At 36.4% G+C, this 26851-nt stretch overlaps 1 protein-coding gene across 28 annotated transcripts in view; it reads left to right on the top strand.

Moving 5' to 3' along the window:
• Positions 1–26851, top strand: part of LOC129748741 (thioester-containing protein 1 allele R1-like) — a 160300-nt gene that overhangs the window by 111933 nt on the left and 21516 nt on the right. Inside the window, exon 8 of one of the 28 annotated variants that reach the window (XM_055743469.1) lies at positions 26472–26607. The exons of 15 other annotated variants lie outside the window; for them this stretch is intronic. In XM_055743469.1, the coding sequence (XP_055599444.1) occupies positions 26472–26607 (136 nt within the window). Of the gene's footprint in view, positions 1–1594; positions 1779–2082; positions 2240–3679; positions 3864–5361; positions 5573–10497; positions 10670–11643; positions 11834–13087; positions 13278–15159; positions 15362–15897; positions 16094–16546; positions 16716–17014; positions 17205–23481; positions 23651–26471; positions 26608–26851 lie in introns of all 28 variants that reach the window. 12 more of the 28 variants (XM_055743463.1, XM_055743453.1, XM_055743464.1 and 9 more) reach the window with 12 other exon arrangements.

Here is a 26851-nt window from a genome sequence, read left to right as displayed (position 1 = left end):
AGTAATGAATATCACCCTTAAAAAAGTTAGCCCACTTTTGAAGCCTTATGACTTTTTATTTTCTCTCGAGTCGAAATGCAGTCTTTGGATGAAATATTGGTCATTAATGGTCATAGTTTAGACTTTAAGAAAACCCGTATTTAAAAGAAATCGTCCACAGAGGACCAAATTTATCAGTGAAAAACTGGTTTTTCATGTTTCTCCTGAACAAAATGTCGCAAAATCCCATACAAACTTCAGGCACGTTGAGCGACCCCCTCCAGTGATCCGATCTGGCCCAAATTTGGCATGAGATCTTGTACTAGGCCTAGGATCAATTTTAGTCTGGAGCGCATTACTATTTCAAAAGTCGGGTCATTTGGAGCACTCTAATGTGTAGTTTTTTGTTTGAAGATGTGTGTGAAAACCAAATTTTGGTACTATTTTAAAATGAATATTGTTTTGTTTAAGAAAACTTGTTGCGTAGAAATCAGTGATTGAATTTTGCTGAGCATGAATTGATCAACCATCTCTCGCTCAACGCTTTACTCGGAAGCAAAGGTTGCTTTGAGGCAGCGAAAACGACAAAACCGATGATGCATACGCTCTCACATGGCCCGCCTTCAAGAAGCAATATACATTTGAGGCAGCGAATCCAAAAAACCAAACGAATGGCTCTCACTCATCTCCTGTTACATTCTTGAGGGAACCGAATTCAAAAGGCAGAGCAAACCCGAGTCTCCTCGTTTGTGCCTGCATCGAATACCCGAGGTTTTTCTGCTATTGCTATTATTGCACAGCAACCGCACGCAGGCAGCTAGTTTTTTCGTTTCTTTTCCTCCCCTCTCCTTGCTCCATACGTTGCGGGCCTATGCAATGCAATAAGTTCGGTTGTTGTCGTTGTTGCCTGAACCTTTGCGGCGAGGTTGAAGATGTTCTCCTCAACCACAGCTATCGGCTTGAGTCCATCAAATTCAATAACGTAAATGAGTATGTGTGCCTCGTCTACTTCATGCATCATGTAGCGACCGAACGTTGAGAGAGTTCGTTCTGAGCAGCGAACGGATAGTGTCTCTCGGAGCAGATCCTCCTCATGGGGGGAGGTTTGAATGAATGTATATGTATCGTCTCCTGTATTACTATACGAGGCCTCGAAGTGTGTATTTTGAATGCCTCTGATGAGAAAATGGTTGAGGATTTCAATCACTGGTAGAAATATTGAAAACAGCTCAAGGGTAGAAATTTAACAAAAAAAAAAAAAAACAGGAGAAAAAAATCTGTGCAGATTTTTATGGCTTTGTTATTGTTAAAAATTTTGTAGTCAAAAACTGCCGGCATTTGTCATTCCCTATCAAATATTCTTAAAATAATCTGTGATACTATAAATTTTCTCCTCTTGAAGTTCTTCTTAGCCCACTTTGACTTTTCATGTTTTTACACTTCTATTTTTGCAGCAATTCAGGCGCATTCTCTCGCGAAACGCACTGAAAAAAAAATTTCTATAAAAAATATTGATAATCACATTGATGTTCAATAACTTAAAAAAAAAGTCAAACATTGAAAAAAAGCCATAACATTTCTCACATCCACTTCTGTTTGACCGTCCATTCTCTAGATCGACGCAGATATTACTATAGGCCAATTGCGCTGGAGCAATTTGACGGTCCTCCAGGTTTAGCTTTACGATCTTCGGTTGTCACGGTCAGTAAGTTCGCTGCTCAGAAGAGCAAAGCAGAACCAACTCAGTTGAGGAAATCGTTCCCAGAAACTTGGCTGTGGGACGGAAGCGTGGACCTGGGGTAAGGGGGAAAGATTCACTAAAGAATCAAAAACCCAAATCTGCATGAACAACGCTGATTGTTTTTTTTTTCTAATTTATGTTGCATCCGAGAACGCAGTAGGAATGATTTTTGTGTGATTCATCGATGAAAAAGAGGTTATTTTCCTAAACTGGTAGGTTTCGAATTGAATCTCAATGCCCATTTAAGTTTGATTGAAAACATTTTAGCACGTACAATTGTAGACTTTTTCAAGCTAACGAACGAATATTATCAACATTGTTGATATCATCTCACCGTTCATTGTATCATTTTTACATTTTAGATCATCCGATTATGTCATTTGTGCCCTTAGCTTTCAACGTCCCAGTGCCAATAGCAGCTCAGGCGGCTTCCGCCCAGAAGCCAAATCCACCGGCTTCAGTCGAAGTTGAGTTTCGGAAAGAATTTCCGGAATCGTGGATTTGGGAGGATTTTACAGAGTGCGTTGAATTATATTTAACTAGGTTCGGTTTTACTTCCTCTATTTTCCTATTAGCTCTGGTGTCTTTAAAGTTGTCATACTAAAGTATTTCCTTCTAATTTTACTTAGTACCGTGTATCAGTTCGAAATTTAATCCACAACTAAACAGAAACTGGATGAAGTAATGTCTTGATTTTTTACTAAAAATTCTAATGTCGCTAGTTATGACAAAAATGTTGAACCCTATTCAACGCTACCAAAATTATTGCGGTTACTGGGAAAATTTCTAATCGAGCGACGGTAGCCTTCCGTGCGGTAGGCTAGCCGGAGCAGTAAACACAGTTAAAAAATTCACTCTTACTCACTAATTTCATTGAAAAGTTAAGAAGTAAATTCTTGAATCAATCTTCAAATCATTATTTTGCAAGAGAGGACAAAACATGAAGTCATCGGAATGAAATATTATTATTCTTAGTATTCATTGAGATTGAATTAATTACGAGCGTTAAAATCCCAGATAAAACAAAAAATATTGAACACTATTGAAAACACATATTTCCATAGCCTGAGAATTAACGAATTTGGCATGACGAAGATTTTTGATGCGATAAATGCGTCTTTGATACTTTATATGCTGGTCGAATTCAATTATGTTGTCGTTAAAATGTAAGAAATCGTATATGAGAAGTTAAAAAAAGGAGTTGTGTACGGATAATGATCTATTATCGGAAATAATACCATTCGCATCGCAAAAAATTGGACTGCGCACTCATAACTGCGAAACTTGTGCGATCTGTCAAATCAGTATAAAATCTGTCGGTTTTCTACACGCTAACCGCTTTTCAGTTAAACTTTATACGGATAACTCCGACTGCAAAACATAGCACGAAATCCAACATTCAATGATGATCGCTACCGTGTCGTCGAACTCTAAACTTATTTAAACAACTACAGCGTTTTTTTTTCGTGAATTTGTCCGCTGATTGACCCCATCGCAAACAGTTTTTTTTATTATTCATTTTTCCGTAATTTTGACCGCTGATTGACCAAGCTCAAGGCAAACACAATTTTTTGTTTTATAAACAATAGATAATCCGATAATAATATTTGGTATACATGTTTGTTTGACAACTTTTTATTAAATCATCTTTAAATGTTTTCCGCTTGTTCATCCGATTTAATTTCAGTCGATAAATAATCCTTATGTAGAACAATGCTCATTTTTTTCTTGAATACTGTAATTTTTTTTACAGTGGTACCCTACGGGAGCCCAAATCAGCTATCGCAGAAATAGAAAAAAAGAGTGGATCAGCAATATATTGCCATAAAAACAGCTGCAAAAATTTCATCGATAAAAGTGAGGAGATTTTTATTCGAAATAAAAACACAAACATTCAAATGAAAATACAAATCACCTTTTCATCAGTGTCATTGAAAATTTTTCGGTTCACATCAACAGATCCTCCGATTATGTTTAAGAAAACAGCTTTAGCCCAAGGACCTCAAGCACCTCAAGTACCTCCTGCTGATAACGAGAGAACAACTCTCAATGATAGTGACGGAGGACAGACAAGCGATTCATCTGATGGGGTTGTTTTACGGAAAGATTTTCCTGAATCTTGGATTTGGGATCATATTCCCTGGTTTGTAGTATTTATTCGTACCATTTGGCTTGACTGGGTTTTCTTGGCTTCACGTTTAATTGTTTGCTCCACCAATTGTGTCCTATCGCAAGATTTCTGGTGTCGGTAGCTTTACTTTATTTTTGTATAAGCAGATTGGCCAGCTTTAACGCATTAGATCGAATTTCAAGCATTTTGTGTTGAATAACACAGTTCAAATGTTGGACACTCCCAGGTTGGACCTCAGATTTGATTCAAAATCCTAGGAAAATTTATGTTTAATAGTTGATCTTTGTTTGTATGAGTCATTTAAGCGATTTTGGCAACTTTGCAAAATCATCGTTTTTGGTTTCATAAACGGCTGTAAAATGTTTGGAAGATTTATCAGCGGCACATTGCAAGGTACAAAAAATGTGCTCAAAACAAATGACCTTAGATAAACTGAAGAAAATATCAAATGAGTACCAACTTTCTAACATTACACATCTTTTAATTTCCACGTTTTGCTTTCCTGCCTTAAGGTTGTCCCATTATGTCTAAGCATGATTTTGATATAACCCTGGTCATTCCGGATGATGTTTAAACAGCTGATTTCTCCTGTTTGTTGTTGTTTACAGATCAACTTAAAACTATGTGTATCGTGAGCTCCAGTTTTCATAATTTTCGTGAAAATGAGAAGCGTTCGCCCGGAAATGCACAAAAACATCATGCACAAATGATGTACTTTCCCCAACATTTCGCTGAGGTTAGTTAGTCCGGTGGACAAAAATTTGTACTGGAAAGTCATGCGTGCTTACGCCAGTAGGAAAACTGTTTCAGTTTGGGATGTGACCAAAAAGTGGGATCTTCTCTGACCACAGTCTATCGCGTCAAAGTGAGATTGGGTCAAAAGTAAGGTGGCCAGATTGCTCGGTTTTATCCGAGTTTTCCCAGATATTTAATAGAAAATTTGAAAAATTTATTTAATCTGTATGGATTTTGCACCATATGTGCACCATGTTTTCACACCCGTAAAGAAATACGGATTTGACGTTTGAGTTAAAGATTCGGATTTTCGTTCGTAGAGATATATGACGTGAGCGTCAGATGTTCCGTAGACTCGCAAATGCAAATCGGGATTACCTGATCGGGGTTTCATTGTCTTTCTTGGACAACCATCAGGTGTTATCTGGCTACCAAGATACTGGAAGCACTCCACTTTCTTAACTTTTTGCCCAGCTACCATGAAACTGAAGGGATTTCCTGTGTTGATCTCCATCGACTTGGTCTTTCGGGCATTGACTTTGAGATCTGCTGCCTTGGAATTTTCAGTGAGGTCGTTGAGTTTGCTTTGCATATCCGGTTGTGTTTGGGCGAGCAAAACAACATTGTCGCCCAGGTCAAGGTTGTTCAGTTGCTCCATTGTTGAAGGATTCGAACTCGGCGAAAACATAAAGATTGCATTGACTCCTAAATTGTGTAAATAGATGCTGTCATTTTAAATCATACTTAGACATATTGGGACACCCTATAACTACAGGAAGGCTTCCACGCCCAGTAAATATGCTAGGTGGTCAACTAGCACGTCCCCTGTCACGAGTTCAACCAATCCCGAACAAATGGATTGCAAGAAGGCGTCCAGGAATACTTTCTCTGCCGGGTCAAGCTAAGGTAGTCGCCGCACCTCAGCCTAAAATTCATCTGCGAAAAACCTTTCCCGAAACTTGGATGTGGGCAAAGGTGGCAGAAAGGTGAGTTTCAAAAGCTGACTTCTGCAATAGACTGAGTCAATTTGGGGTCTTTTTTGAATTTCCTAAACCCTGGGGTCTTAAAAGCTTCGTCTTGGTCCAAAACTCATCCATGATTTTTTGCAGAATTTTTAAGTAACGTTTACATGAGTAAATTTGAACTTTTAGGTTTGTATGGGAAAATTGAATATTTTGTACTGAAAAATCAACAGAAACGATGTTGATTTTTTAGTACAAAATATTCCATTTTCCCATTCAAACCTGAAAGTTCAAATTTACTCATTTAAACGTTACTTAAAAATTCTGCAAAAATCATGGATGAGTTTTGGACCAAGACGAAGCTTTTAAGACCCCAGGGTTTGAGAAATTCCAAATTGACCCCAAATCGACTCAGTCTATTCAGAAAGTTACCTGTTTTATCCAGCATGTGCCCATGTCATTGGGTTGTGACTAATCGCAATCTTTGTGCCGAATGTTTAATCATTGAACTTTAATGTGAAACAATCAGACGGTCCATTATTTGAATTCTAAATTTTTTGCTTTCTCAAACATCCAGTATGTATATGGAACAAGAACGCTTGCTAAATTTTTAGTCACCTAGTGGATAGAAAGCTCCACAGATTTTTATTCTCACTGGAATAACGTTAAATGGAGCGGTTTATCCAGATTGTTTTGAGCGTAATCGTGTTATTATCGAACTGTTATATTTCCACAACAACTTAAATATTATCGAATGTTGCTTTTACTTTTGACAGTACAGATTGACAGTACGATAAACTTGCGATCGAATAGCTATGCAATACCTTCCGTCAGTAAAACCTTATCGATAGATCGTTTATCAGCAACCCAAACAACCAAAAGTCGCATAAAACAGGAACAAAAACGCTTACTCAGCCCCATCATTGATATGAAATTTGCTCTATTCAGCTCAAAATTTAAGTTCTTATGGATACTTTCAAGTTCCAAAACAAGTCTTAATGATCTTCTATTCAGCTTCCAGCGGCCTTTTTATTCAACTTAAAAAAATCGTAAAATGAGCAAAAAATCTATCTCTATCTCAACTGCATCCTAGGCATCGGTTTATATCACCTTCAAAAAAAAAAAAAAAAAATGCCACGCACCGGATTCCAAACTCGACTCATTGCTTAATTGCTTCTTTCCTATATTTTTTACATATATCACTAAATTACCAAATTACTTATTGAAAGAAAAACTTGCCCGGCTTCGGGATCGAACCCCGACCTTCGTGGTGAGAATCGAACACGCTACCACTAGACCACGCCTAGATGTTGTTCTAACTGAAACTAAAAAGTGATGTGGTGATTTGATTTTGAAAGCACCTCAATGCACTTTTTGTGACTCAGTAAATCCCGTTTTGAGCACTTTTGTGCCCTTTATGTGACTTAAGTCCCGTTTAACGTGCGTATAAATCACTTTTGCAACTGTCAAGTAAGTTGATGAGTACAAATAATTCACACTTGAGAATTGGGCAAAATAAGGCATATACAACGTACATTTTTATCGCTTTTGCGCTTTTGCAGTTCATTAATGAGTACATAAAGTTCACTTAAGGGAATTGGGCAGTTGATTCTCTTTGTTCTCTTTTGCTCGTGAATCTCGTTTTCAAGCTTCTTTTCCTCAGATTTAAGCTTTTTTTGCTTTTGATAGCATAGGAGATGAAAGTTTTAATCTGAGAAAAAATCTGATCTAACAGAGTAGTATCGGCTCTTAAAGTCATGTTATAGTTCAGAGCTGCATTTGATATGTGCTTGACATAATGTAGATACCTAATTTAGCATCTATAATGCAGATATAATGCTAAACAAATGCAAATCTTTAATGGTTACTTGAACATGTATACCATGACCGTAATTCGATCTGACGATCATTTCTACAGATGACTTGAACTCTTAAAAATCTAAGTCAAAGCTACTGGCTATGCAAGGAGCCGACCAATTATGACAGAGACTATTTACCTCAAGCTCCAGTGAACGGTGGACAAAGATTTGGACTCATCTTTTAAAAGATTACTTATTGAAATTTCTAGTTAAATACCTTCTATTGATTGATGAATAATAAAAAATATACGATCTTCAAGCATTGTTCTTCCCGCTCGAAGTCTCTTTTGATGAAGGAGTAGCCGTACCGGATGCTGCCGTGGTTTCAGATGCGGATGTACCAGACGGTTCGGTGCTTCCGGCGGCTCACCCACCGCTCCAGTTGAAGTTGTTGTGAGGAAATCTTTTCCGGAAGCGTGGATCTGGGATAACTTTGTTCACATTTTCATATGTGATGAGAGAAATTAGAGAAACATGAACTATCAAAGAACGAAAGAACATAAGCCGTAAATATCATGAAAATTTCGAAAAAGATACAACGGCTCACCGACAGGACTTGAACCTGCAATCTCCGCTTCGGTACAACGGCGCGTTAGCCAATTCCACCACGGTGAACGTGATGGAACCGGCGAACACGAGCAATCGAGCTCTGCCGATCAACTGCTGGACCTTCTATCGAAACACCATGTATATCCCGCATGTGATCTTTCCCTCTATTGATCTCTCTTGTTTCTCTAACCCCCCCCATCGACTCGGGATTTTAGCCGAGCGAGCACATGGTCGATTGCTTCGGATTTGCCGCAACTTACGGTCAGATGAAGAAGCAATCAGTGCCGCTCAAGGTTCCGAGCAGACCAGTTACACTAAGCTTGCCAGATTGCCCGGTTTTATCCGGGTTTGCCCGGATATTTGATGCAAAATTTCGAGAAAGTCCGGTCCGGCCCGGTTGCCCGGATATCGTGAACAAAGTCCGGATATTGCCCGGATTTTTTCACAATTTTCACAAAGAAACCAAAAAAAAAAAATCAAAGTTTTTGAGTAAGTTTCAGCAAAATCAATTAACGGTATGGACATTTTCAACGGTTGTTTCAAATAATTTCGCTGATTTACTTTTATAAACCTTTAAATGTTGAAGTGTTCCAAAAAGTTTTTGGTAGTCTGCAATTACATTAATAAAATATGAATTTAATTTTTTTTGCATTTTTTTTTTTTGCTTTTATACCGTCAACTGAGGCAACATGCAACATTTTTCAACTTCAATGGCTTCTAAAAAACTTATGTTCATAGTTAATCCTACCCTTTATGCATCAAAAGTTTTAAGGACGATGGGACATCAAATTGGCGTAGTTAGAAAAATTATTGGTTTCTTTAGTTATTTTCAATTGTCTAAAAACATGCTATTTTCATTCTCTTTAGAAAATGGGGTAACTTGCAACAAACTTCGTTTTAATGAAAAATCATATGAACACGTATGAAAATGTATAGTTTTTCATATATTTGCGATGCCTTAAAGACCATTACGCAAGAAAACACCAATTGCAGTAATTTTTTGGTCTGCAAAAGTTAATTTTCACATTTTTTTCTGAAAATAAGGATGCTGCATACATTTAGGGGTTAAATAATACTATGAAAAATTCTAAAAGCTGAAATCACAAAAATCAATGTTTGGATGAATGAAATTTCAATGTTTACAAACGCATAATGCAAAACATTCATATTCCAGCACATGGAAACGAGATTTACAAGGTGTTTCTTTGATTTGCATTTCGTTGCATTTTACCCCAGACACCTAACTGAATTATAAAAATATTAATTTAAAAAAATTGGGTGATTGTTCGAAAAATATTTTACCACAAACAGTGTTGGTATAGCATGAGGAAACCAGTAAAAAGTTTTTAGGTAATATTATCAAGCCAATCCGTCATACTGGGTTAAGTTTTTTTCGGCATCGAAAAATGTTAAAATTTGTACATTTATCGCACGATTTTTCAAGTTTTTTATAAAAATGAAAAACTTTAAAAAATTAGCTTAAGATGCGAGAAATTATGTCATCATCATTTTGTAATCAATAAAAGATAACTTTATTACAATACATTAAATTAAAAATTTATTCAGTATGGTGTTATATAAATGTTGCATCTAACCCCGCTGTTGCATGATGCTCCGTTTGACGGTATATAATAACACCTAAATTTTGCCCGGTTATTGCCCGGTTTTTGAATTTGAAATATTGAAATCCATGCCCGGATTTTGCCAGGTTTTTTTTAAAAAATGCCCGGAATTGCTAGGCCCGGATGGGAGTGGAAAAAATTCTGGCAACCTTAAGTTACACAGTATTGATTTCAACAGAGCAACACCTCCCTGTGTAACTGGTCTGCTCGGAACCTTGAGCGGCACTGATTGCTTCTTCATCTGACCGTAAGTTGCGGCAAATCCGAAGCAATCGACCATGTGCTCGCTCGGCTAAAATCCCGAGTCGATGGGGGGGGTTAGAGAAACAAGAGAGATCAATAGAGGGAAAGATCACATGCGGGATATACATGGTGTTTCGATAGAAGGTCCAGCAGTTGATCGGCAGAGCTCGATTGCTCGTGTTCGCCGGTTCCATCACGTTCACCGTGGTGGAATTGGCTAACGCGCCGTTGTACCGAAGCGGAGATTGCAGGGTCAAGTCCTGTCGGTGAGCCGTTGTATCTTTTTCGAAATTTTCATGATATTTACGGCTTATGTTCTTTCGTTCTTTGATAGTTCATGTTTCTCTAATTTCTCTCATCACATATGAAAATGTGATCATTTTCAGGTACAAAGATGTACCAAGCGATTTCATAACATCAGTATTGATAACTTTGTTGTTTGCAGACTCAAAGAAGTCCTTTAACTTTAACGGCTGATTATTTTTCATAATCATTTTTTACTTACTAGCCTTTGGTGCCGCTAAGTAATGACATTTGGGATTCCTCGAGGATACTATTTTTGAAACTGAAACCTTTTGCGGTTCTTTGAATTACTGATGTGTTTATTTCTATGAACATTACTATAAGATGTATTCTTCCTTATTATTGAACCTTCAAATTATTATTTTTTTTCAAGAAATCATTCCACCGTTTTTGAGACGAGGTGGTGGCCTTGTTTTAGCAGCAGCGGCCTCTATTGGACCAGCACCAGCAGTGGAAACTGTCGTTAATGAGGGTTCTTCCGTTGATGTTACAATCAGGAAATCATTTCCAGAAACGTGGATTTGGGACACATGCACGATTTGCAGGTTCGAAAGATGATTGCAATATATCTCGGATGTTATACATGTAAATAAAAATGTGGAAATTTTTTTTTAACTTGATGCTTTGCCATCGGATTTTAGCTTCGGGAGCGCATCACATATGGTGTGTCAAAATTTTGACGCAGTCCCTTCAGTCAACCATTATGATCGGTCGAACCTTTGGGGGAATAATCGGAATAATTGTGAATAATGCTCCAAAGAATTTAATAATACTGCTGCACAAATCTCTTTCTGCTATCACATTGCACAATCTGATTTCATTTTACTTGTATCATTCGCATAAAATCATGCAATAAAACAGGCTGCAAAACTTGTGATCATTTCTTCATCCACCATCTCAATTCTTTTTAATTCAAAATCTTTCAGCTTTTGGTGCTTCTACTTCAAACTTAAAGGCCTACTAAGAATAAAAATTAAAAAAAAACTTTTTCCTCACTTTCTCAGTACAAGTTCACTAGTGTTGGGAAAAAGTGGTAGAAATGTTGACACTTTTAGCACATTTTGAAAATTTTGCCATGCAAAATCATTATCAAGATCTACGGCCTTCAAGTTTTTCTACAACATGCTGTAATTCTTCGCATGCTGTGATGCAAAAATAGCAAATTTCTATCACACTCGGCTGAAATAGAAACAGTGCTGAAAAAAATACAACGCCCAAAGATCTTGAAAACATTTTTACATGGTAAAATTTTCAAAATGTGCTACAAGTGCCAAAATTTCTACCCCTTTTTCCTAACACGAGTGAACTTGCCCTCATTGATGTGTGTGTGTGATAATTTTTTTTTTTAGTTTCTGTGATATTCATTTATTTAAAAAGCATTAAAAACATTTGTTTAAAACTAGGTTTTGAGAGAGATTTGAAGCATCGATTTTCAGCTCAAAATGAAAAAACAAATCCCTTTTATAAAAGTTATCAACCTTATACAGCTCACTACACCGTTTGCCCGTTTATTTCTTAGATCGACACAGATATTACAACTTTCCGGGAGCGTTGGGAAGATTTTCTAGCCCTGGTTTAAGTTTTCGATCACCATCGGTTGAATTGAGTGGTAACTTTGCTGTTGTAAAAAGTGGCGGTGCAAAACCCCTAGTTCAGCTTCGGAAATCATTTCCGGAAACTTGGCTGTGGGACAGAAGCCAGACCGTAAGGTAGGCGTGACATCGCTGAAGAATGGGGCACACAAAAGTTGCATGAACGACGTTGCTCGATTTTTTTTTAACAAATGTATGTTGCATCCATAAATCGTAGTAGGCGTATCTGGTTTTGTTGGTGTTTTTTCTATAAAAGAAAAGTTGTTTCGAATTAATAACGTTCAATCTTAAAAGAATGGTTAGACGGCACGATTGCACGACATTTGCAGCAGAAGATTCCCATTTTTTGTAATATGAAATCAGCTAAAAACTCAAGTGAAACTTTTCTTCCACATGGTTCTCATTTATTTTTATACACCAATATTATCAAAATTTCTCGAATACATTTTTGTCCGTTCAGGGCTATCGAATATCCCTTTGCTCATTTAGAGCTGCAGAATAACCCCTTTTCTCTTCAGGTGATCGCCGATCGGGTTCAATTTTACATTCATGGAAATTTTTCAAATACTCGTTTTCCGTTTCAGGGTTGCCAGGTGGTTTTGAAAAAAATTAGAACACCATGAAGGAAAAAGTCGGGATTTTTCAGGACACCACCTTTCTGCTTAAATTGCATAAATAATGGCGAAACGCAGTTACTGAAGACGCCTTAATTTATGCAACTGAGGCAAGCAGAATCTCGGCTGGCTTGCAGTTTCTTTAGATAAACACCATTAAAATAATATTTGAACCAATGATAATCATCGGTTAATGGGTTAAACTATTTCATTTCAGATTTGTTCGATGTTCTGATCATTTAAATTTAAATTCAATTCCAATACGGATATTTTTCTGAAAATCAGGACAATTTTGTGCATTTAAAGAACGTTTTGAAAAAAATCTGGATAAATCAGGACGATCTAAATAATCAGGACGGTCTCTCGAAAATCAAGACAAATCTTGAAAAATCAGGACACCTGGCACCTCTGCTCCGTTTATTCTTCAAACATTAGGAGGAATGCAAAAAACTTAGGCAGACTCGCCAATATTGTATCCAGTAATGAATTTGATCTAAGGTCCACTGTGGACTGCCATTGCCGAACATCTAACTTCATCGATAGCTAGATAAATACTTGCCGGAAGATCAGTTATGCTAGCGATTGAGTGAATAGACAATCAGAAAAAATGTCTATTCCATGATTCATGCTCGTACACGCTTTTTAAGCCGTACATAACTTTTCGTATTGTCACCTCTTGAATCTGTTATCCTTTCTAGAACATTTTTTGTACTTAAGGAACAGTTTTATGTACCAATTTTCATTCATGACCTTCAAGATATGTACGATGCTCCATTGGAATCGTTTATGGAGCCGGCATTTGCAATGGACGTGATGGACTCGGCCCCAGAACCCGTGGTGGCTGGATTTGGAACTTCGGCTTCTTCTGGTCCAATCGATTCTCCAGTCGTTGTTACCAGGAAATCATTCCCAGAATCTTGGATATGGCAGAACGAACAATTCGATAGGTTAGGATTCGTTTCTATCCTTTACTCTACCCAGTTACAACTTTACGTTGTACCTTTTTGTTGGAAATGTATAACTTTATTTGTTGTTTCGTTTGTCAAATATTGTCTGTTTTGTTGTTTGCCCTGAGAGCATGGTCTTCATTTGTGCATGTTTGTATATGTTGCTAGTTTTAGATAATCAATATTCAAATTTTCGTGATTGACATTTATGTTGGACACAATAATTTTTGAGATAAAGTTATTAAGTTTACCATCCAGATTTTTCCAGACTTTTCCTGACTTTTCCAGACATTTTTTCAAAATCTTCCAGACATTTCTGAAAAACTTGGCATCACTGGTTTGACATATTCACAAGCTGTGATTTCTTCACAAACATGAGTTGTCATTATAGAACTCAGGTTTGGGGGGTGTAAGTTCTCAAGTTTGGGAACTTTTGATTTTCAGTGTAGTCTGTCGTTGCTGTAGAGTTGTTTTCGACATTTCTAACACACATTTGCTGAGCGTGTACAGATGAGACGGGGCAATTCACCTCAAAACTTTTTGGTACAAAAAACGGGCAGACGGGGTAGACAACCATGGTCGTTTTTTAGGTTAATGGTCCCAAAATTAAAAGTGTTAGTGAAACGCCCTGAACTATGACACAAATACTACTAGTGGCAAATACATGAGCTAGTCTAAGTATCTCCCGTGTACCCATACAGCTCATCAAGGACACTCATGTCAGCACCATCTACTGACGAAAGTTCGTACTAAAGTCACTAATAGTAACCCCAGCGACAGCAGCATCACTATCAAATCAGACATCCTCGCTATCTTTCAGCTACTCAGTTCAGAGTGACGGTTACTCAGTTGTCGCCAAAACCGCACCTACTCAGTTTTGACTAAACGGCCTTTACTCAGAACTGACTAACAGCCCTTTTCGCGACAACTGAGTCATGGTTATTCAGAATGCGCGAATAATTCTGCAGCGGTTCTTGGCCGCTTTTTTCATGCTAAAATAGTTAAAACCTGTATTATTATTCAGAATGGTGGAATAGTTGATTTCATTAATAACAAAAATCAAAATATTGTTCAAAAACCTTTATTTAAAAACAAAAAAATCCACAAACTTATTCATTTTTTTTTCGTCCGTCGGGTTTCGTCTCCCGAACCGGGACCCATTATGCCGTACCAGATTTAGCTATGGAACATCATCACTTCGTCACAGAACCATGTAATATGAATAAAATCGGATTGATATCTAGAAATTACCTTCAAAATGAATAATCACCATGTAAATTTTGCTGCTTGCAAACAAGCCTCGCACAAACTGATCAACATTTACTCAGTTGTCGCCTTCGAGCGCTCGAGTTCTCTCAGTGCCGAATTTCCTGTCGTCTGAGTAATTTTTCCACTGATATTTGAGTTCATTAAGATCAGCCGTCGGCTGCTTCATACATGTGGCGACGTCTGAGTAAAAGGTAGCCGGGCTCTGAGTATTTCAAATTTAGCGAGTCCGCCAGAAGTGGTTTAGTTTTGTGGGTTAGTTAGAACTTTCTCCACATGCTGGCGCGCTTGATGTTTTGCCTTGTTTTTTGAAGAGTGAATTATTACTATTTTTGCTAGTAGGTTGATGTATCAAATTATCGTTTATCTTTCGTAACACAGCGTAACAGGCGCCAATTTTGAAGAATTTCACGCACCAAATGATGAAAATTACAATGTTATAAAATGCGATATTTCAATTTTTTTTGTTTATAATTCAAGGAATTGATTACTATTCTTGTGCAAAACAAACTGCAATCAAATAGATCTCTCTTAAAGCTTTTCAATGGTTTACGTCCGATAAATCTAAAAAAATATAACCAATTTTCATGTTTAATTCATGTTTGATATTCTAAAGGTCACCTTCGCTATCCTAGCCGTCAGGGAGATCCGTATGGCCAGCGGTTTCTTATGGGATCGTTTCGAGCGGGGGATAATTTTCCAATAGCAATGAACTTCAAGAAGGGGGTATCTTCGAAAAAACTTTCGAAAACAGAAGTCGTAACCATAAGGAAAACGTTTCCCGAATCTTGGATTTGGGAGCAGAACCCATTTGACAGGTGTTGTTTGTTGGTCTTTTTTATCGAAAATTATTCGTCATATATGTTTCTATTAGTTTTGTCCATTTATGTTTTAATGATGAGTATAGAAACCAAAATTTAGTTTGATGTTAAAACGAATTGGCCTACTGTTTTGTTTTATAAAACTCTTTGTTAATTGTACAAATTATAACTACTAACATCAAGGAGACTACCTTAATATTTTGAATAAAATATTCATTGATTAATTTGAATGCCTCAACACAGGCGTGTGTCATATATATCCTTCCTGAAAATGGTTTTCAAATATCTTAAAAGCAGAAATTCGAGCTTCCTATCTCAAGGCCTACTAATTTTTTTTTCTGCAAAATATCAATTGTTTTTATGGAATCCAGCACTGATTTGAAACGATTTAGTGTTGAGCTGATGTTGTCAAGCTCTTGTTGCTGTACTCAGGGTAATCTTTTTCAAAAAGTTGAACAAAAACACTGCTGCATCGCCCCTTAAACCTCAAAGAAAAACCAAGACTGACAACAGTTTGACCGTCTACCCTTCAGATCCCTTTAGACACAGAAATTACTACGGTCCGGTTGCGTTACAAGGACTGGCCGGCCCTTCCAGTTTAGCTTTACGAGCATCGGTCATGTCAAGTAGTAAGTTTGCTGCTCGGAAACCCGGCCCAAAACTAATCCATCAGAGAATCCGAAAATCGTTCCCAGAAACTTGGCTCTGGGACGGAATCGAGGACTTGGGGTAAGAGTGTACACATCGCTGAGGAATCGGGCATACGTAAATGGCATGAACCACGTTGATTGTGTTTATTTTTTTGATTTTTGTTGCATGTTGAGAATGCAGTTGGCATAAAATTCGCGGAAAAAATCAAATTTTGGTGTAGTGGATTTCCCAAAAGTGCCATTTTTCAGATGTTATGGTAAATTGTATATGGTTGCCCAAGAACACTCAAAAAGGGCCACGAGCTTTCAGCAACCAAAAGTTTCTAAGAAAGATTCTTTAAAGCTAAATCTTCCTTTTTCACTACTGTATAAGCGTTTAACAAATATTCTTGGAATGTTTGAAAACACATCTTGATTAAATATTTCCATACGATCATTGATGCACATTTTCAAATCTGTTACACAATCAAACTGGCCGGATTTTATTATCGATTTCCATCGCATCATTCATCGCATAATTTATTCATTTTAGATCATCCAGTTGTACTGAAAAGAAAGAAAAAACCGTCAGTAGTTTTGAACGATCCAAAGCCAGTAATGGCTTTGGCAGCTTCGGCCCAGATTCCAAAGTTACCTGCTTCAGCCAAAGTTGTACTCCGGAAAGAGTTCCCGGAATCATGGATTTGGGAAGATTTTAAAGGGTTTGTTAAATACTTCAAATATTTGCATTCGTTTTTATCTGTCCTTTTATTTCAATCGCCTGTACAGATCGGCTTTACTGTCTAAACGTTGTTAAACTAAGTTTTCTCTTTTTCTCTTATTTCTATACCGTTTTAGTTTCCAGTAGAAATGAATTAGTAGGAAATTTCCTTTGTAGGTAGATCTCTATGTGTATAGTAACAAATAATTTGATGAATGAACACCTAAAATAAGAAAATTAATTGAAAATGAATAATTTTATAAACGATTTTTTTTTAATTTTAAACCCATATTTGTATAGGTCCTCCGATTATGTTTAAGAAAACTTCTCAAGCTGGACCTCCAATTCGTCCTGTTGATTATGAATCGACAATTCTGTCTGATGATGGCCCATGGGAGGAGGAGGAAGACAGTAGAAGTTCAGATTCTTCTGAAGGGGTCACATTCCGCAAAGATTTTCCCGAATCTTGGATTTGGGATTGTATTTCTCGGTTTGTAGGTTTGACTCCCACCGCGTTGTTTGCTAAACTTTTCAATGTTTCACGATTTAATGTTTGCTTCACTTTAGTGCACTACCACCTGGTTTTGGTTCAGTTCCTTCACAATTTTTTATCTTTTATTTATAAAAATGCATTGTCGGCTTTAAACACCAAACGAAGCTAAGTCCCTTTTGAGTCTTATAATTAATATATTTATGTATCGAATATTTCGTGATAAATCTCACGTCTTTCTTGATAGTGGGAATCTTGAAACATTTATCAAGCGCAAGGCGAATAAGTAGAATAATTTGTCAGACCGAGTATGATAAGGCCGATAGGTTGTTTGACCGAAGACTGTAAAGCCGAGTAAATGCAAATGGACGTTTAGATGAATGGTCTACAAGCCGAGTGGATGATAGACGAATGGTAGGCCGAATTGGTCCCGGTCGGTGGATTTTAGGTCGAATAGATGACAGGATGACAAATCGTACAAGATCGAATGGACGTTTAACGTGGTTTAACCAAACGAGTAGACGTCGTTTTCTCACGTTTGAACTCCGATTTAATTGTGCCTAAAAACTAAAAACACGATTTACTTTGAACCATGCTTCAGACGTTTTCGTTTGGCCGAATATTCATTAAGTCTATTGACCATTTGGAATATCATGTTATTCAACATGGTTTTGCATCTGATATTTAGCCTAAAATTTAATTGTTTGGAACAGATGATTTTCTCACAAAAAAGACATTTTAACAGACTGAAGTTTGTAGTCAATAATATGAAGGTTAAATTGAAAAATGTTAAAAACAATATTTATTTTATACATAATCTTATTTTATATGAATATTGAAGCTCATACTGTTTTTCACAATAAATAAAAAAGTGTAAACCTCAATTCTAGCTGCAACCATATAATATAACATGATCAAAATACATCGTATATTATTTTTTAAGGTGACCTTACACCGTACCCATTGAGCGATTCGATGTTCCGTTCGTTTCGTTACGCTGCACCGGCCTTCGACAATGGCCCCCAAACGATGAATCGTATCTTAGTAAAAAGGCGTCCCAGGGGAAAGAATTTCCCCCTACGAATTCGAAAGCGATTCCGGCAATGCTGGATGTTCACTACCGTCCAGTTGAGTTACCGGCGTGAATAGTTTTTTTTGGGGTTTTGTGTGTGCCGAGTTCCGAGTTCCGTTTTGAGTGGTTGAGTTTTGTTTGAGGGACTTACGGGGAGATCGAATGGTAACTTTTAGATTAATGCCATATTCGTTTTCATCTGGTGGAAAGATGGTTGTGCACCAACTGCTGTCATCTTCATATAAAAAAACGCTTTGACAGCACTTGGTGCACTACCGGTGCACCACCAGGATGAAAACGAATATGGCATAAGATTAATATAAAATAAACACATACACATGAAAGTATTACCTAATCATCACATTCACATAAACATACATCAATACATAAAGTACACAAAAAGTATGCCATTACTAAATACAAATAATCCAGTGTAGGTTCTTCAAAATTATCAGTTTCAAATGAATTCAGTTATCAGAAAAACAATTTGTATCACCGATAAAGATGGTCAAGCCATCTAAAAACTTTAAACACAGAAGACTAAGGACTGTTTTCGAAAAAAATACAACACTTTCATATGTGATTAACTTTTGAGTGGATCAATGAAAATTGATGGAATTTTCAGTGACACTACCTGGTGTATACATTTTCAAAATTGTGTGGCGATCTTTCAAGTAGATTTTGAGATTACGTTTAATGAATAAATTTATTGACCCAAATTTTTGGGCAAGATGGTGAAAAGTCTTATAAAATCCCATTGAGAGCCCCCAAAACAGCTGGAAATCAACTATTCAACCAAAATTCATGTGGTAAATCGTTCTAGAAGTCCTAAAGATTGTAATTATTAGGCGAAGTTTGAATAAAAGTAAGAAGGATTAATTCCATGAAGGTTATCAAGGGTTTAGCAAAGTGCCATCTGAACCATTCAATTGGAGAAGTGGTAAATCAGATCAATTTTTCTGTCTGATTTGCCCAACAAAATAAAACAAACCAAAAATCTAGTCTTGATGATAAAAAGGCTGCCCACCGATAAATTGAACAAAATACAGTTGTTAAATCGTAAGTAAAATGGTAGACTCATAACAGGGTGAAATTTTGAAAAAAAAAATCGTGAAGGAAATCGATACGAGCTTTGTAGCGGGCAGCTGGGGGATCTTCTGTCAGAAATTATTCTTTGCAAAGCCCAGTCTGAATGTTCCGGAAAAGAACGAGAAGAAAAAATTAAAAAAAAATATATTTAAAACTAAACGATTGAATAAATTAACGGTCCTATATACCAAAAAAGGCCATACTTATCCACTACAAAAGTAACCTTATTCCTCCCATAGCACTTTCAAAAGTTTGTCAAAACTCTATTTTGTTTGGATCTGGATTCGTACTATTAAGCGAAAAATGTCGATGGAGTGATAAAAAGTTAAAAAAGATGTTTTCTTGCAGAAGGTGGACAATCTGCTAAACTTGTCATGACTCCGTTAAAATAGAAAATTTTGGTTTATTTTAAAAATCAAACTCCTGGAAATGAAGAACGTCAACAAAAATAGCCTTGATTCAGAAAAACGGTAGTTCATAGTTCGCAATATAGATGGCGCATATGTTGCTCAAACATTTTAGTGAATAAACTTATTCATTGGACGCTATTTCAAAAACTACTTTACAATTCACTACAAATTTTACCATTTATAAACATTACGAAACTAAGTAGTATCACTGAAAATTTCATCAATTTTCATCCATCCACTTAAAAGTTATCCACAAATAAAAGTGTTGCATTTTTTTTTAATTCGAAAAACCGTACTGTACAAAAATTAATTTCCAGGGAAGAAGTTCAAGACATGAGGCCAAAACGTTGGACGTAATATGAACAGTATTGTTACAATTTTATTTTTCGACTGAAAATCATCAAGCAAAAAAAGATTAGCACATCCACTTTTCAATATATGCAATATATGTTCTGTCGGATATTCAATCGTTTTACCACACTAAACAGATTGAAACTTTCATAATGCTCCTTCCAAGAGTTACAAAAATTTGCTAGTATATAAAATTATAAACTATATAATTATTTCATGTCTGTTGTTGTTATACCTACCCACTGGATTTAAAGCATTAGAGGGATAGTGTTTGTGGGTGAAAAACATCCCCAATAACAAATGTGTGCTGTTTTGTTGAACACAAACAATTTCCACATTTTAGATTGTGATGAATTATAATTCATTCTTATTAAAAATTTATAATATAAAGGATGGAACTTCCAAAAAGCGTTCAATTTTAAGAGAGATTTGTAAAAAAAAACCCGGAAACCCAAGGCGACCAAAACGAGAACACGGAATAACTTGTTTTAGCGCTTGTTGGTCTTTCCAGCCTTTATCCCCAATAAAAATTAACTAAAAATCCCATACAAATTTTGGACACATAGAGTGGTTTGTTTATTTCATCTGATCTTCATGATTCTGCAGCATGTGCGTTTTTTTAGGTCTAGTTTTCTTAAACTTATTCGAGTTCCTCTGATGCAAATTTACACATTCATACACATATAGGTACCTGCACACATAAAAACAATCAGGTTTCACATGCACATGAACGCACGCACACCTGTGACATCTTAAAAAATTGATTTGAATAACTTTTCTCACTATTTTCTGATGACGAGCTGCCCTCAAAAAATGATCTCGCAAAGGCAGTGCAATTTCCGTTACTGTTTTAATTTTTAAACCTTTATAAAAACTTTTGTTATTACTTTTTTTTTTTGTAGAAAATTTTCTGCCAACACAAATATAGAGTTATTTTTTTGGATATTTCAACAAATTTTACAACAAACACCATAAAAAGCATACAACTCTATCTATGGAATTATAGTTGTATTGAGTCTTTCACAAAGTACAAATCTTAGAAGCTGTCATCCCCTTACTCAGTTTGTTGTTGCAATCTCTCTAACGGCCAGAAACAGAACCTTTTCTGCTAGTAGGTATTCAAAAACACCATATCCTCACTACATCCAGTCAGGTGGGAAGACTTATCTGTGATTTTTGCAGATTTTTTAAAGTTACGTTTACATTAGTAAATTTAATTTTATGATATGTGCATATATGAGAAAATCAAATACGTTGTTCTAAAAAAAACAACATAATTTTTATTTCTTCTGTGTAACCGACACTGCAGATAGTTTTTGTGCCAATTTTTAATATGGTAAAGGAAATACTTATTCCGTTGAAAAACTTTGTTGAAGATTGTATCTGGTTAAGCAGAAAAGTTATTAGCTGTTGAATAGGAATCTGTCTTTTGGTAGGAAAAACAATCAATTCAACTGAAATCACTGCTGGTGCCTCGCGTAGTATTGCTTAAAGAGTAGTCATGCAATATCTCACTAGGCACCAGCAGTGATGTCAGTTGAGTTGATTGTTTTTCATTGCCAAAAGACATACTCCTACTCAAAAGCTAATAACTTTTTTGCTTAAACAGATACTTTTTTTTGGTTTTTCTGGGATTTTAACACTCTCGTGTTATTCATCCCCTAACTTAAACAGATACAGTCTTCAACAAAGTTGTTCATCGGAATATTTTCATTACGGAATTGAAAATTGACACAAAAACCATTAACAGTGTCGGTTCCATAGAAAAAAAACCAAAATGCTGTTGATTTTTCAGGACCAAATATTTTATTTTCCAATACAAACATTGAAGTTTAAATTTACTCATGTAAACTTAACTTAAAAATGCTGCAAAAAATTATGACGAGTTTTGAAACAAAAGGAAGCTCTTTAGACACCGAGGTTTGAGAAATTCAAAAATGCTCCCAAATCGACTCAGCCTAAGATTAACCCATCCTTTATGAAGTTCGGAAATCTCTAAACGAAACAACACGTTTGAAAAAGGATTTTTCCGAATCTGGATTGTGGGATAGATTGTATACGAGGCAAGAACGATAAACCAGCCCAACTTATACATAAATATGTGTTGTTATCTCACTCACATAATCGGAGCAAACAAAAAAAAAATTTTTTTTTCGCTTAATTTTAAATTATCCCACCCCCCCTCGCGATGTTTCAACTTCGAGTGACAAAAAAAGGATTTGAAATTTGTTCCGGTCTAAATCAACTACATCAACTGACTTAAGAAATGCTCAGTTATCTCACGTTTATGCTAATTTTTGTTTTCAACCAAAATATAAATATATTGTATCTCAGAATGTAGTACCCTTGTACGCATTTGCGGCAGCAACGGGAGGTGTTGGATCCAGTTCAGCTTCTGCAGTACAGGTGCGTAAAGATTTTCCCGAAACATGGATCTGGAACAGCACCGGCGTTAGTTACAACGATGACAGGTTGTTAGCGTTTGACACAAATGTTGACTTACGATCGGTTTCGGTTAATGATTCATGCTTTCATATCTTTACTGTATATATCAGCTATTAGTGCACGTGTTTTCGTCAATCTCGTTTGACGTGTAGCAATTAAGGCTTCCTAAAGCTAGTTCAAGATTTCTGTTTGTGCTTTGAGCTTTTGATAAGTTTCATTTGTTAATAATAACCTATGCCGTTTTTTTCATAGCAATTCCGACTAGTGAGAGTTTCTCATCGAGAGAATAACTCCCTGGAAGTTCATTCTAAAAACGAGTCGATCATTTCTCTTTGCATTGATGATCAAAATGATACATGGATCAGGGATGTTTAAGAATTAACAAGAACTCCATGAGTACGAATATTGCCAGATTTGCCCTGATATTTAATATAAAATTTGGGAAAAATCCCGTCCGGCCCGGTTGCCTGGATTTCATTGGAAAAGCCCGGATTTTGATGGTTCTTTAAAAGTTTTTTTTTTCTTGATTATTGATAAGTAATTTCAAAGTTTCGGCCAAATTGGTTCGGATATTGCCCGGATTTTGGTTGAAAATGTTAAAACCAAATGCCTGGATTTTGCGTGGTTTTTAGATAAAGTAGCCTGGATTTGTCCGACCAGGACACGAGTTGAACAAATTCTGGCAACCTTAGTTATAGGATCGAATTTGTTCTCAAATGAAATAAATTCGTTTGTTTACTATAGTATTTCAAACACCTATCCTTTCATCGAAGTTGAATGCAGGATTCAAATAATTTTATCGAAATTTTTTTGTTTATCATATAGGTAATAATTACGTAAGAAAGTTTACAAATGATCCGTTCAAAAAATGTTAGCTTTTTTTACCTTTTACCTGACGCTTTCACTTCAGACCCCTGGCTAGTGGATCGTATAATGGGTGGCCCCCCACCCGGTATAGCATTCGCGGCACCAGCGCCTGCCATGGCGGGTCCCCCCATGTCTGTTTCTGTGCCAATTCAAACGGATGTCAGCATCCGGAAATCCTTTCCGGAAGCGTGGATCTGGAGTGACTTCAATGGGTTTGTTTAAAGTTTTGCATTGAAACAAACGATCGTGTAGCTACGCCTTTTATGTCCGTCTCATTTTCGTCTCTATTTCTAAGCATGCCCTCATACTGACAACTAATTGTAGAACTTATCTGCTCTAATCGATGATGAACTGCAACAGATATCTGTGGCCCAATTAGCATCTGCATCCGACAAAAATAAACAGCTCAACATTGTGACTGTAATCGATAGGCGCAAGCATTCTCTCAATATTTAGTTGTGAAATTGCTCGTCTTCGATTACAGCTTGATTGGTTCCCACGGAAAATGAATGTTCTCATCAGCTCACTAGTCATTAGTTGTTTATCAAAACGTTCTATCGATCTTTACCTAAACTTTCTCTTGGCTTTGTAGAATACAGATAGTTTTCTTTTAAAATATGATTAAAAAACTTGTTAAGTCTTCATTAACATTCCACAGAACATCCGATCACCTGCTTATTTGAGTCAGGAGTTATCTAAAGTGTGAAGGACACTCAAAAGAATTTAACCACAACTCAAATTAAAATACACTCTTAATATAAAAAACTGGCTAATAGAATAAAATACGCGGAAACAAATCTCAATATTTAAGTTATGTTTAACTATTGTTTAGCAAAACCTCTTTACGCTTACGGTCGCGGTGGAATGCAGGATCAGGTTCGCAAGTATTTTCCGGAAACCTGGATTTGGCTCGATTTCAACGGAAACAATGAACTCAACAACATCAACAATGTTTTTGTTCCTCCACCTAGTTCAATGTGTAATTTGCCATCCCCGGAACAATTATAGCCATAATTTTTATTATTTTATATCAGCTGATGGAGGGACTAAAAACTTTTCACTAGCTTTTTAAATACAGAATTCATGTATTGAAACCGGAAGTTGACGATCCTGTTTGGAACAGTGGATTATTGGATCCAGATTAATAAAACCATAGAACAACTTTCGGTATCCAAACATGGTTGTCACTATTGTCAGTAAATTCTGTTCGTTTGGGCGTAACAATTACACTGCAAATAAGATTTGTTCATTTTTGGCATGATATTTCCATCTGTTTTTAAAATTATTTTTCAACTTTACTCGACTTATTCAGATAATTTGGCCATATAACTCAGGTTGAAATTACGTTATTTTATCCTTATTTTTTTTAAAAGGTGGAGGGGTGAAATTGTCGAGTGAGCGGACTTATTAGCGAAAAAATTCATAACAGCCTTTGAATCATAAGTCTTAAATATTTGTTTTTCCATGAATCAGATTTTTAAGTACTGAATTGTCATTACGCGTTAGAAATTCTCTTTACTTGCACATATCATTAGATCAGAACGGAACATTTTCTTCATACTTTTTGTATTAAATAAAACATTAAAAAAAAATCTTCTGTTGCATGCCAAACAACCCATTGAAAAATCAAACCTCATGATCTAACGACTTCGGTGATTTGGGGGGGGGGGGGGTGGGGGGGGGGTTGATTGATCAAAAACTGAGGAGATTTGGATCCAACTTAACGCAGTTCTAAACCGTTTGACAGTTGATGGAATACGAGTGGGGTTGCCTGTTTTTTCACTGGATTGGATCTAATTTCTTTGGTTCAATTCTTGCATAAATTCGACCAAAAAATAAACCACGGATACAGGTGCTATTAGGAATAGTAAATTGGTCTACTGGGCATAAACTTTAATCAGTGACTTTCATGAGTTTCAAAGAACCGTAATAAGCCCTTGCGGAGTGCTTGTTTTTTCGACGTCATCTTCGATCAACTGACAGCACTCAAGCGCAAAGAAACGGGAGACTCGTTTCTAGGGAATCCAAAGAGTATTTCGCTCAGTAAATAAAAATAATACTTTTTACTTTTGTCATAAAGGTTGTCAAATATTTATAAATTTTTATTCAACGCCCTTTATGCCAGCAGTTATAAATTCATTTCAAAACCGGAACAAACAAGCGAAAACACGTTCTCTTTTGGAAATCATAATTGACAAGCCTCCTTCTAGAACATGAAACATTTTTAACCAACACACAATCGAGCAAAAGCAAAATAAAAATTACCGCCGGAAGAGCGAGAATCAAACTCATCTTTAATAGTCGCTTCTCACCTCACCAAATTGGTGTTTTGCACATCCCTACCTGAATCTATTGGTAAAAGAGACGTTCATGTTCGTTCATACCGGTAATACCTACTGATTTTGCCTATGATTGACCAATGATAGAATATTACCGACCTAGCAAAACTCTCATTCCAATTTTTAAGCGGGCCATAGACTACACCACATTTGTACAAAATGCGATGATTCCACGACGACTGTTTGATTCTATGTTCGCCCACACACGATACAAACAAATTTCGAGTGAATACGAATGATTGCTGGCGAAAACAGTAACAGCAACAACAAAAAAACACCTTGACCCTGGCTGGGGCTGAGTAAATGGCCTGAAGTTTGTACAAACAGCACCATTCATCATGCCACAGAGAGTGGTTTGTACAAACCGTGTTTGCGATCATTCAAACAGTGCCATACACGATGCAAATCATATTCACAGCAACAGAACTTCATCGCATTTGCACAAACGTGGTGTAGTCTATGGCCTACTCTAGTAGTAAAATCCAAGTCTGTAAACAAATATTCTTTCGAATTCCATGAGAAATATTGGTTTGATTAAGGAATAACTTATGTATGAAATTTCAAAAAAAATCAAATGTGATGACGTTTTTAAGAATACAATCCTGGCATTGAACGGACGCAAAAGCATTTTCGCTTTCTAAATGTGCAATCAAAAAACGCCTGATTTCGTTTTTAACCAATTTATATTCCTTAGGAAAGATTGAGCCAAGACGGGGTCGCTTTAGGTCAAAAGTTATAATACGGAACCAGTCATTGAAAAAGCCTCCGCCATCAATTCGACTAAGGAAACTGTTTTCTGCAATATGGCTGTGGGAAAAGTTTGCAAACAGGTGAGATCTTGGAGCTGTTTGAACTTGCTCGCTCAACCCGGCATGTACATACTTATGTATGTAGGTTAGGGTGGTCCAAAAGAATACTGAATGTTCCGAAGTCCTTTGGAAGGCCAAATTGCTTCTCTCCATATCAAATTTGTATGAAATTTTGAGATTATTTAATAAAATAATCGTTGATAAAGAAAACCATTGTTAATAAAAATACAAGTCAACCTCGTTCCCGTGTTGCATCGTTTCTCGG

Source organism: Uranotaenia lowii, chromosome 2, assembly GCF_029784155.1.
Source record: "Uranotaenia lowii strain MFRU-FL chromosome 2, ASM2978415v1, whole genome shotgun sequence".
NCBI classification, from domain to species: domain Eukaryota; kingdom Metazoa; phylum Arthropoda; class Insecta; order Diptera; family Culicidae; genus Uranotaenia; species Uranotaenia lowii.
Note: the sequence above shows the minus strand (reverse complement) of the source record. Positions and strands in the feature narration are given on the sequence as shown.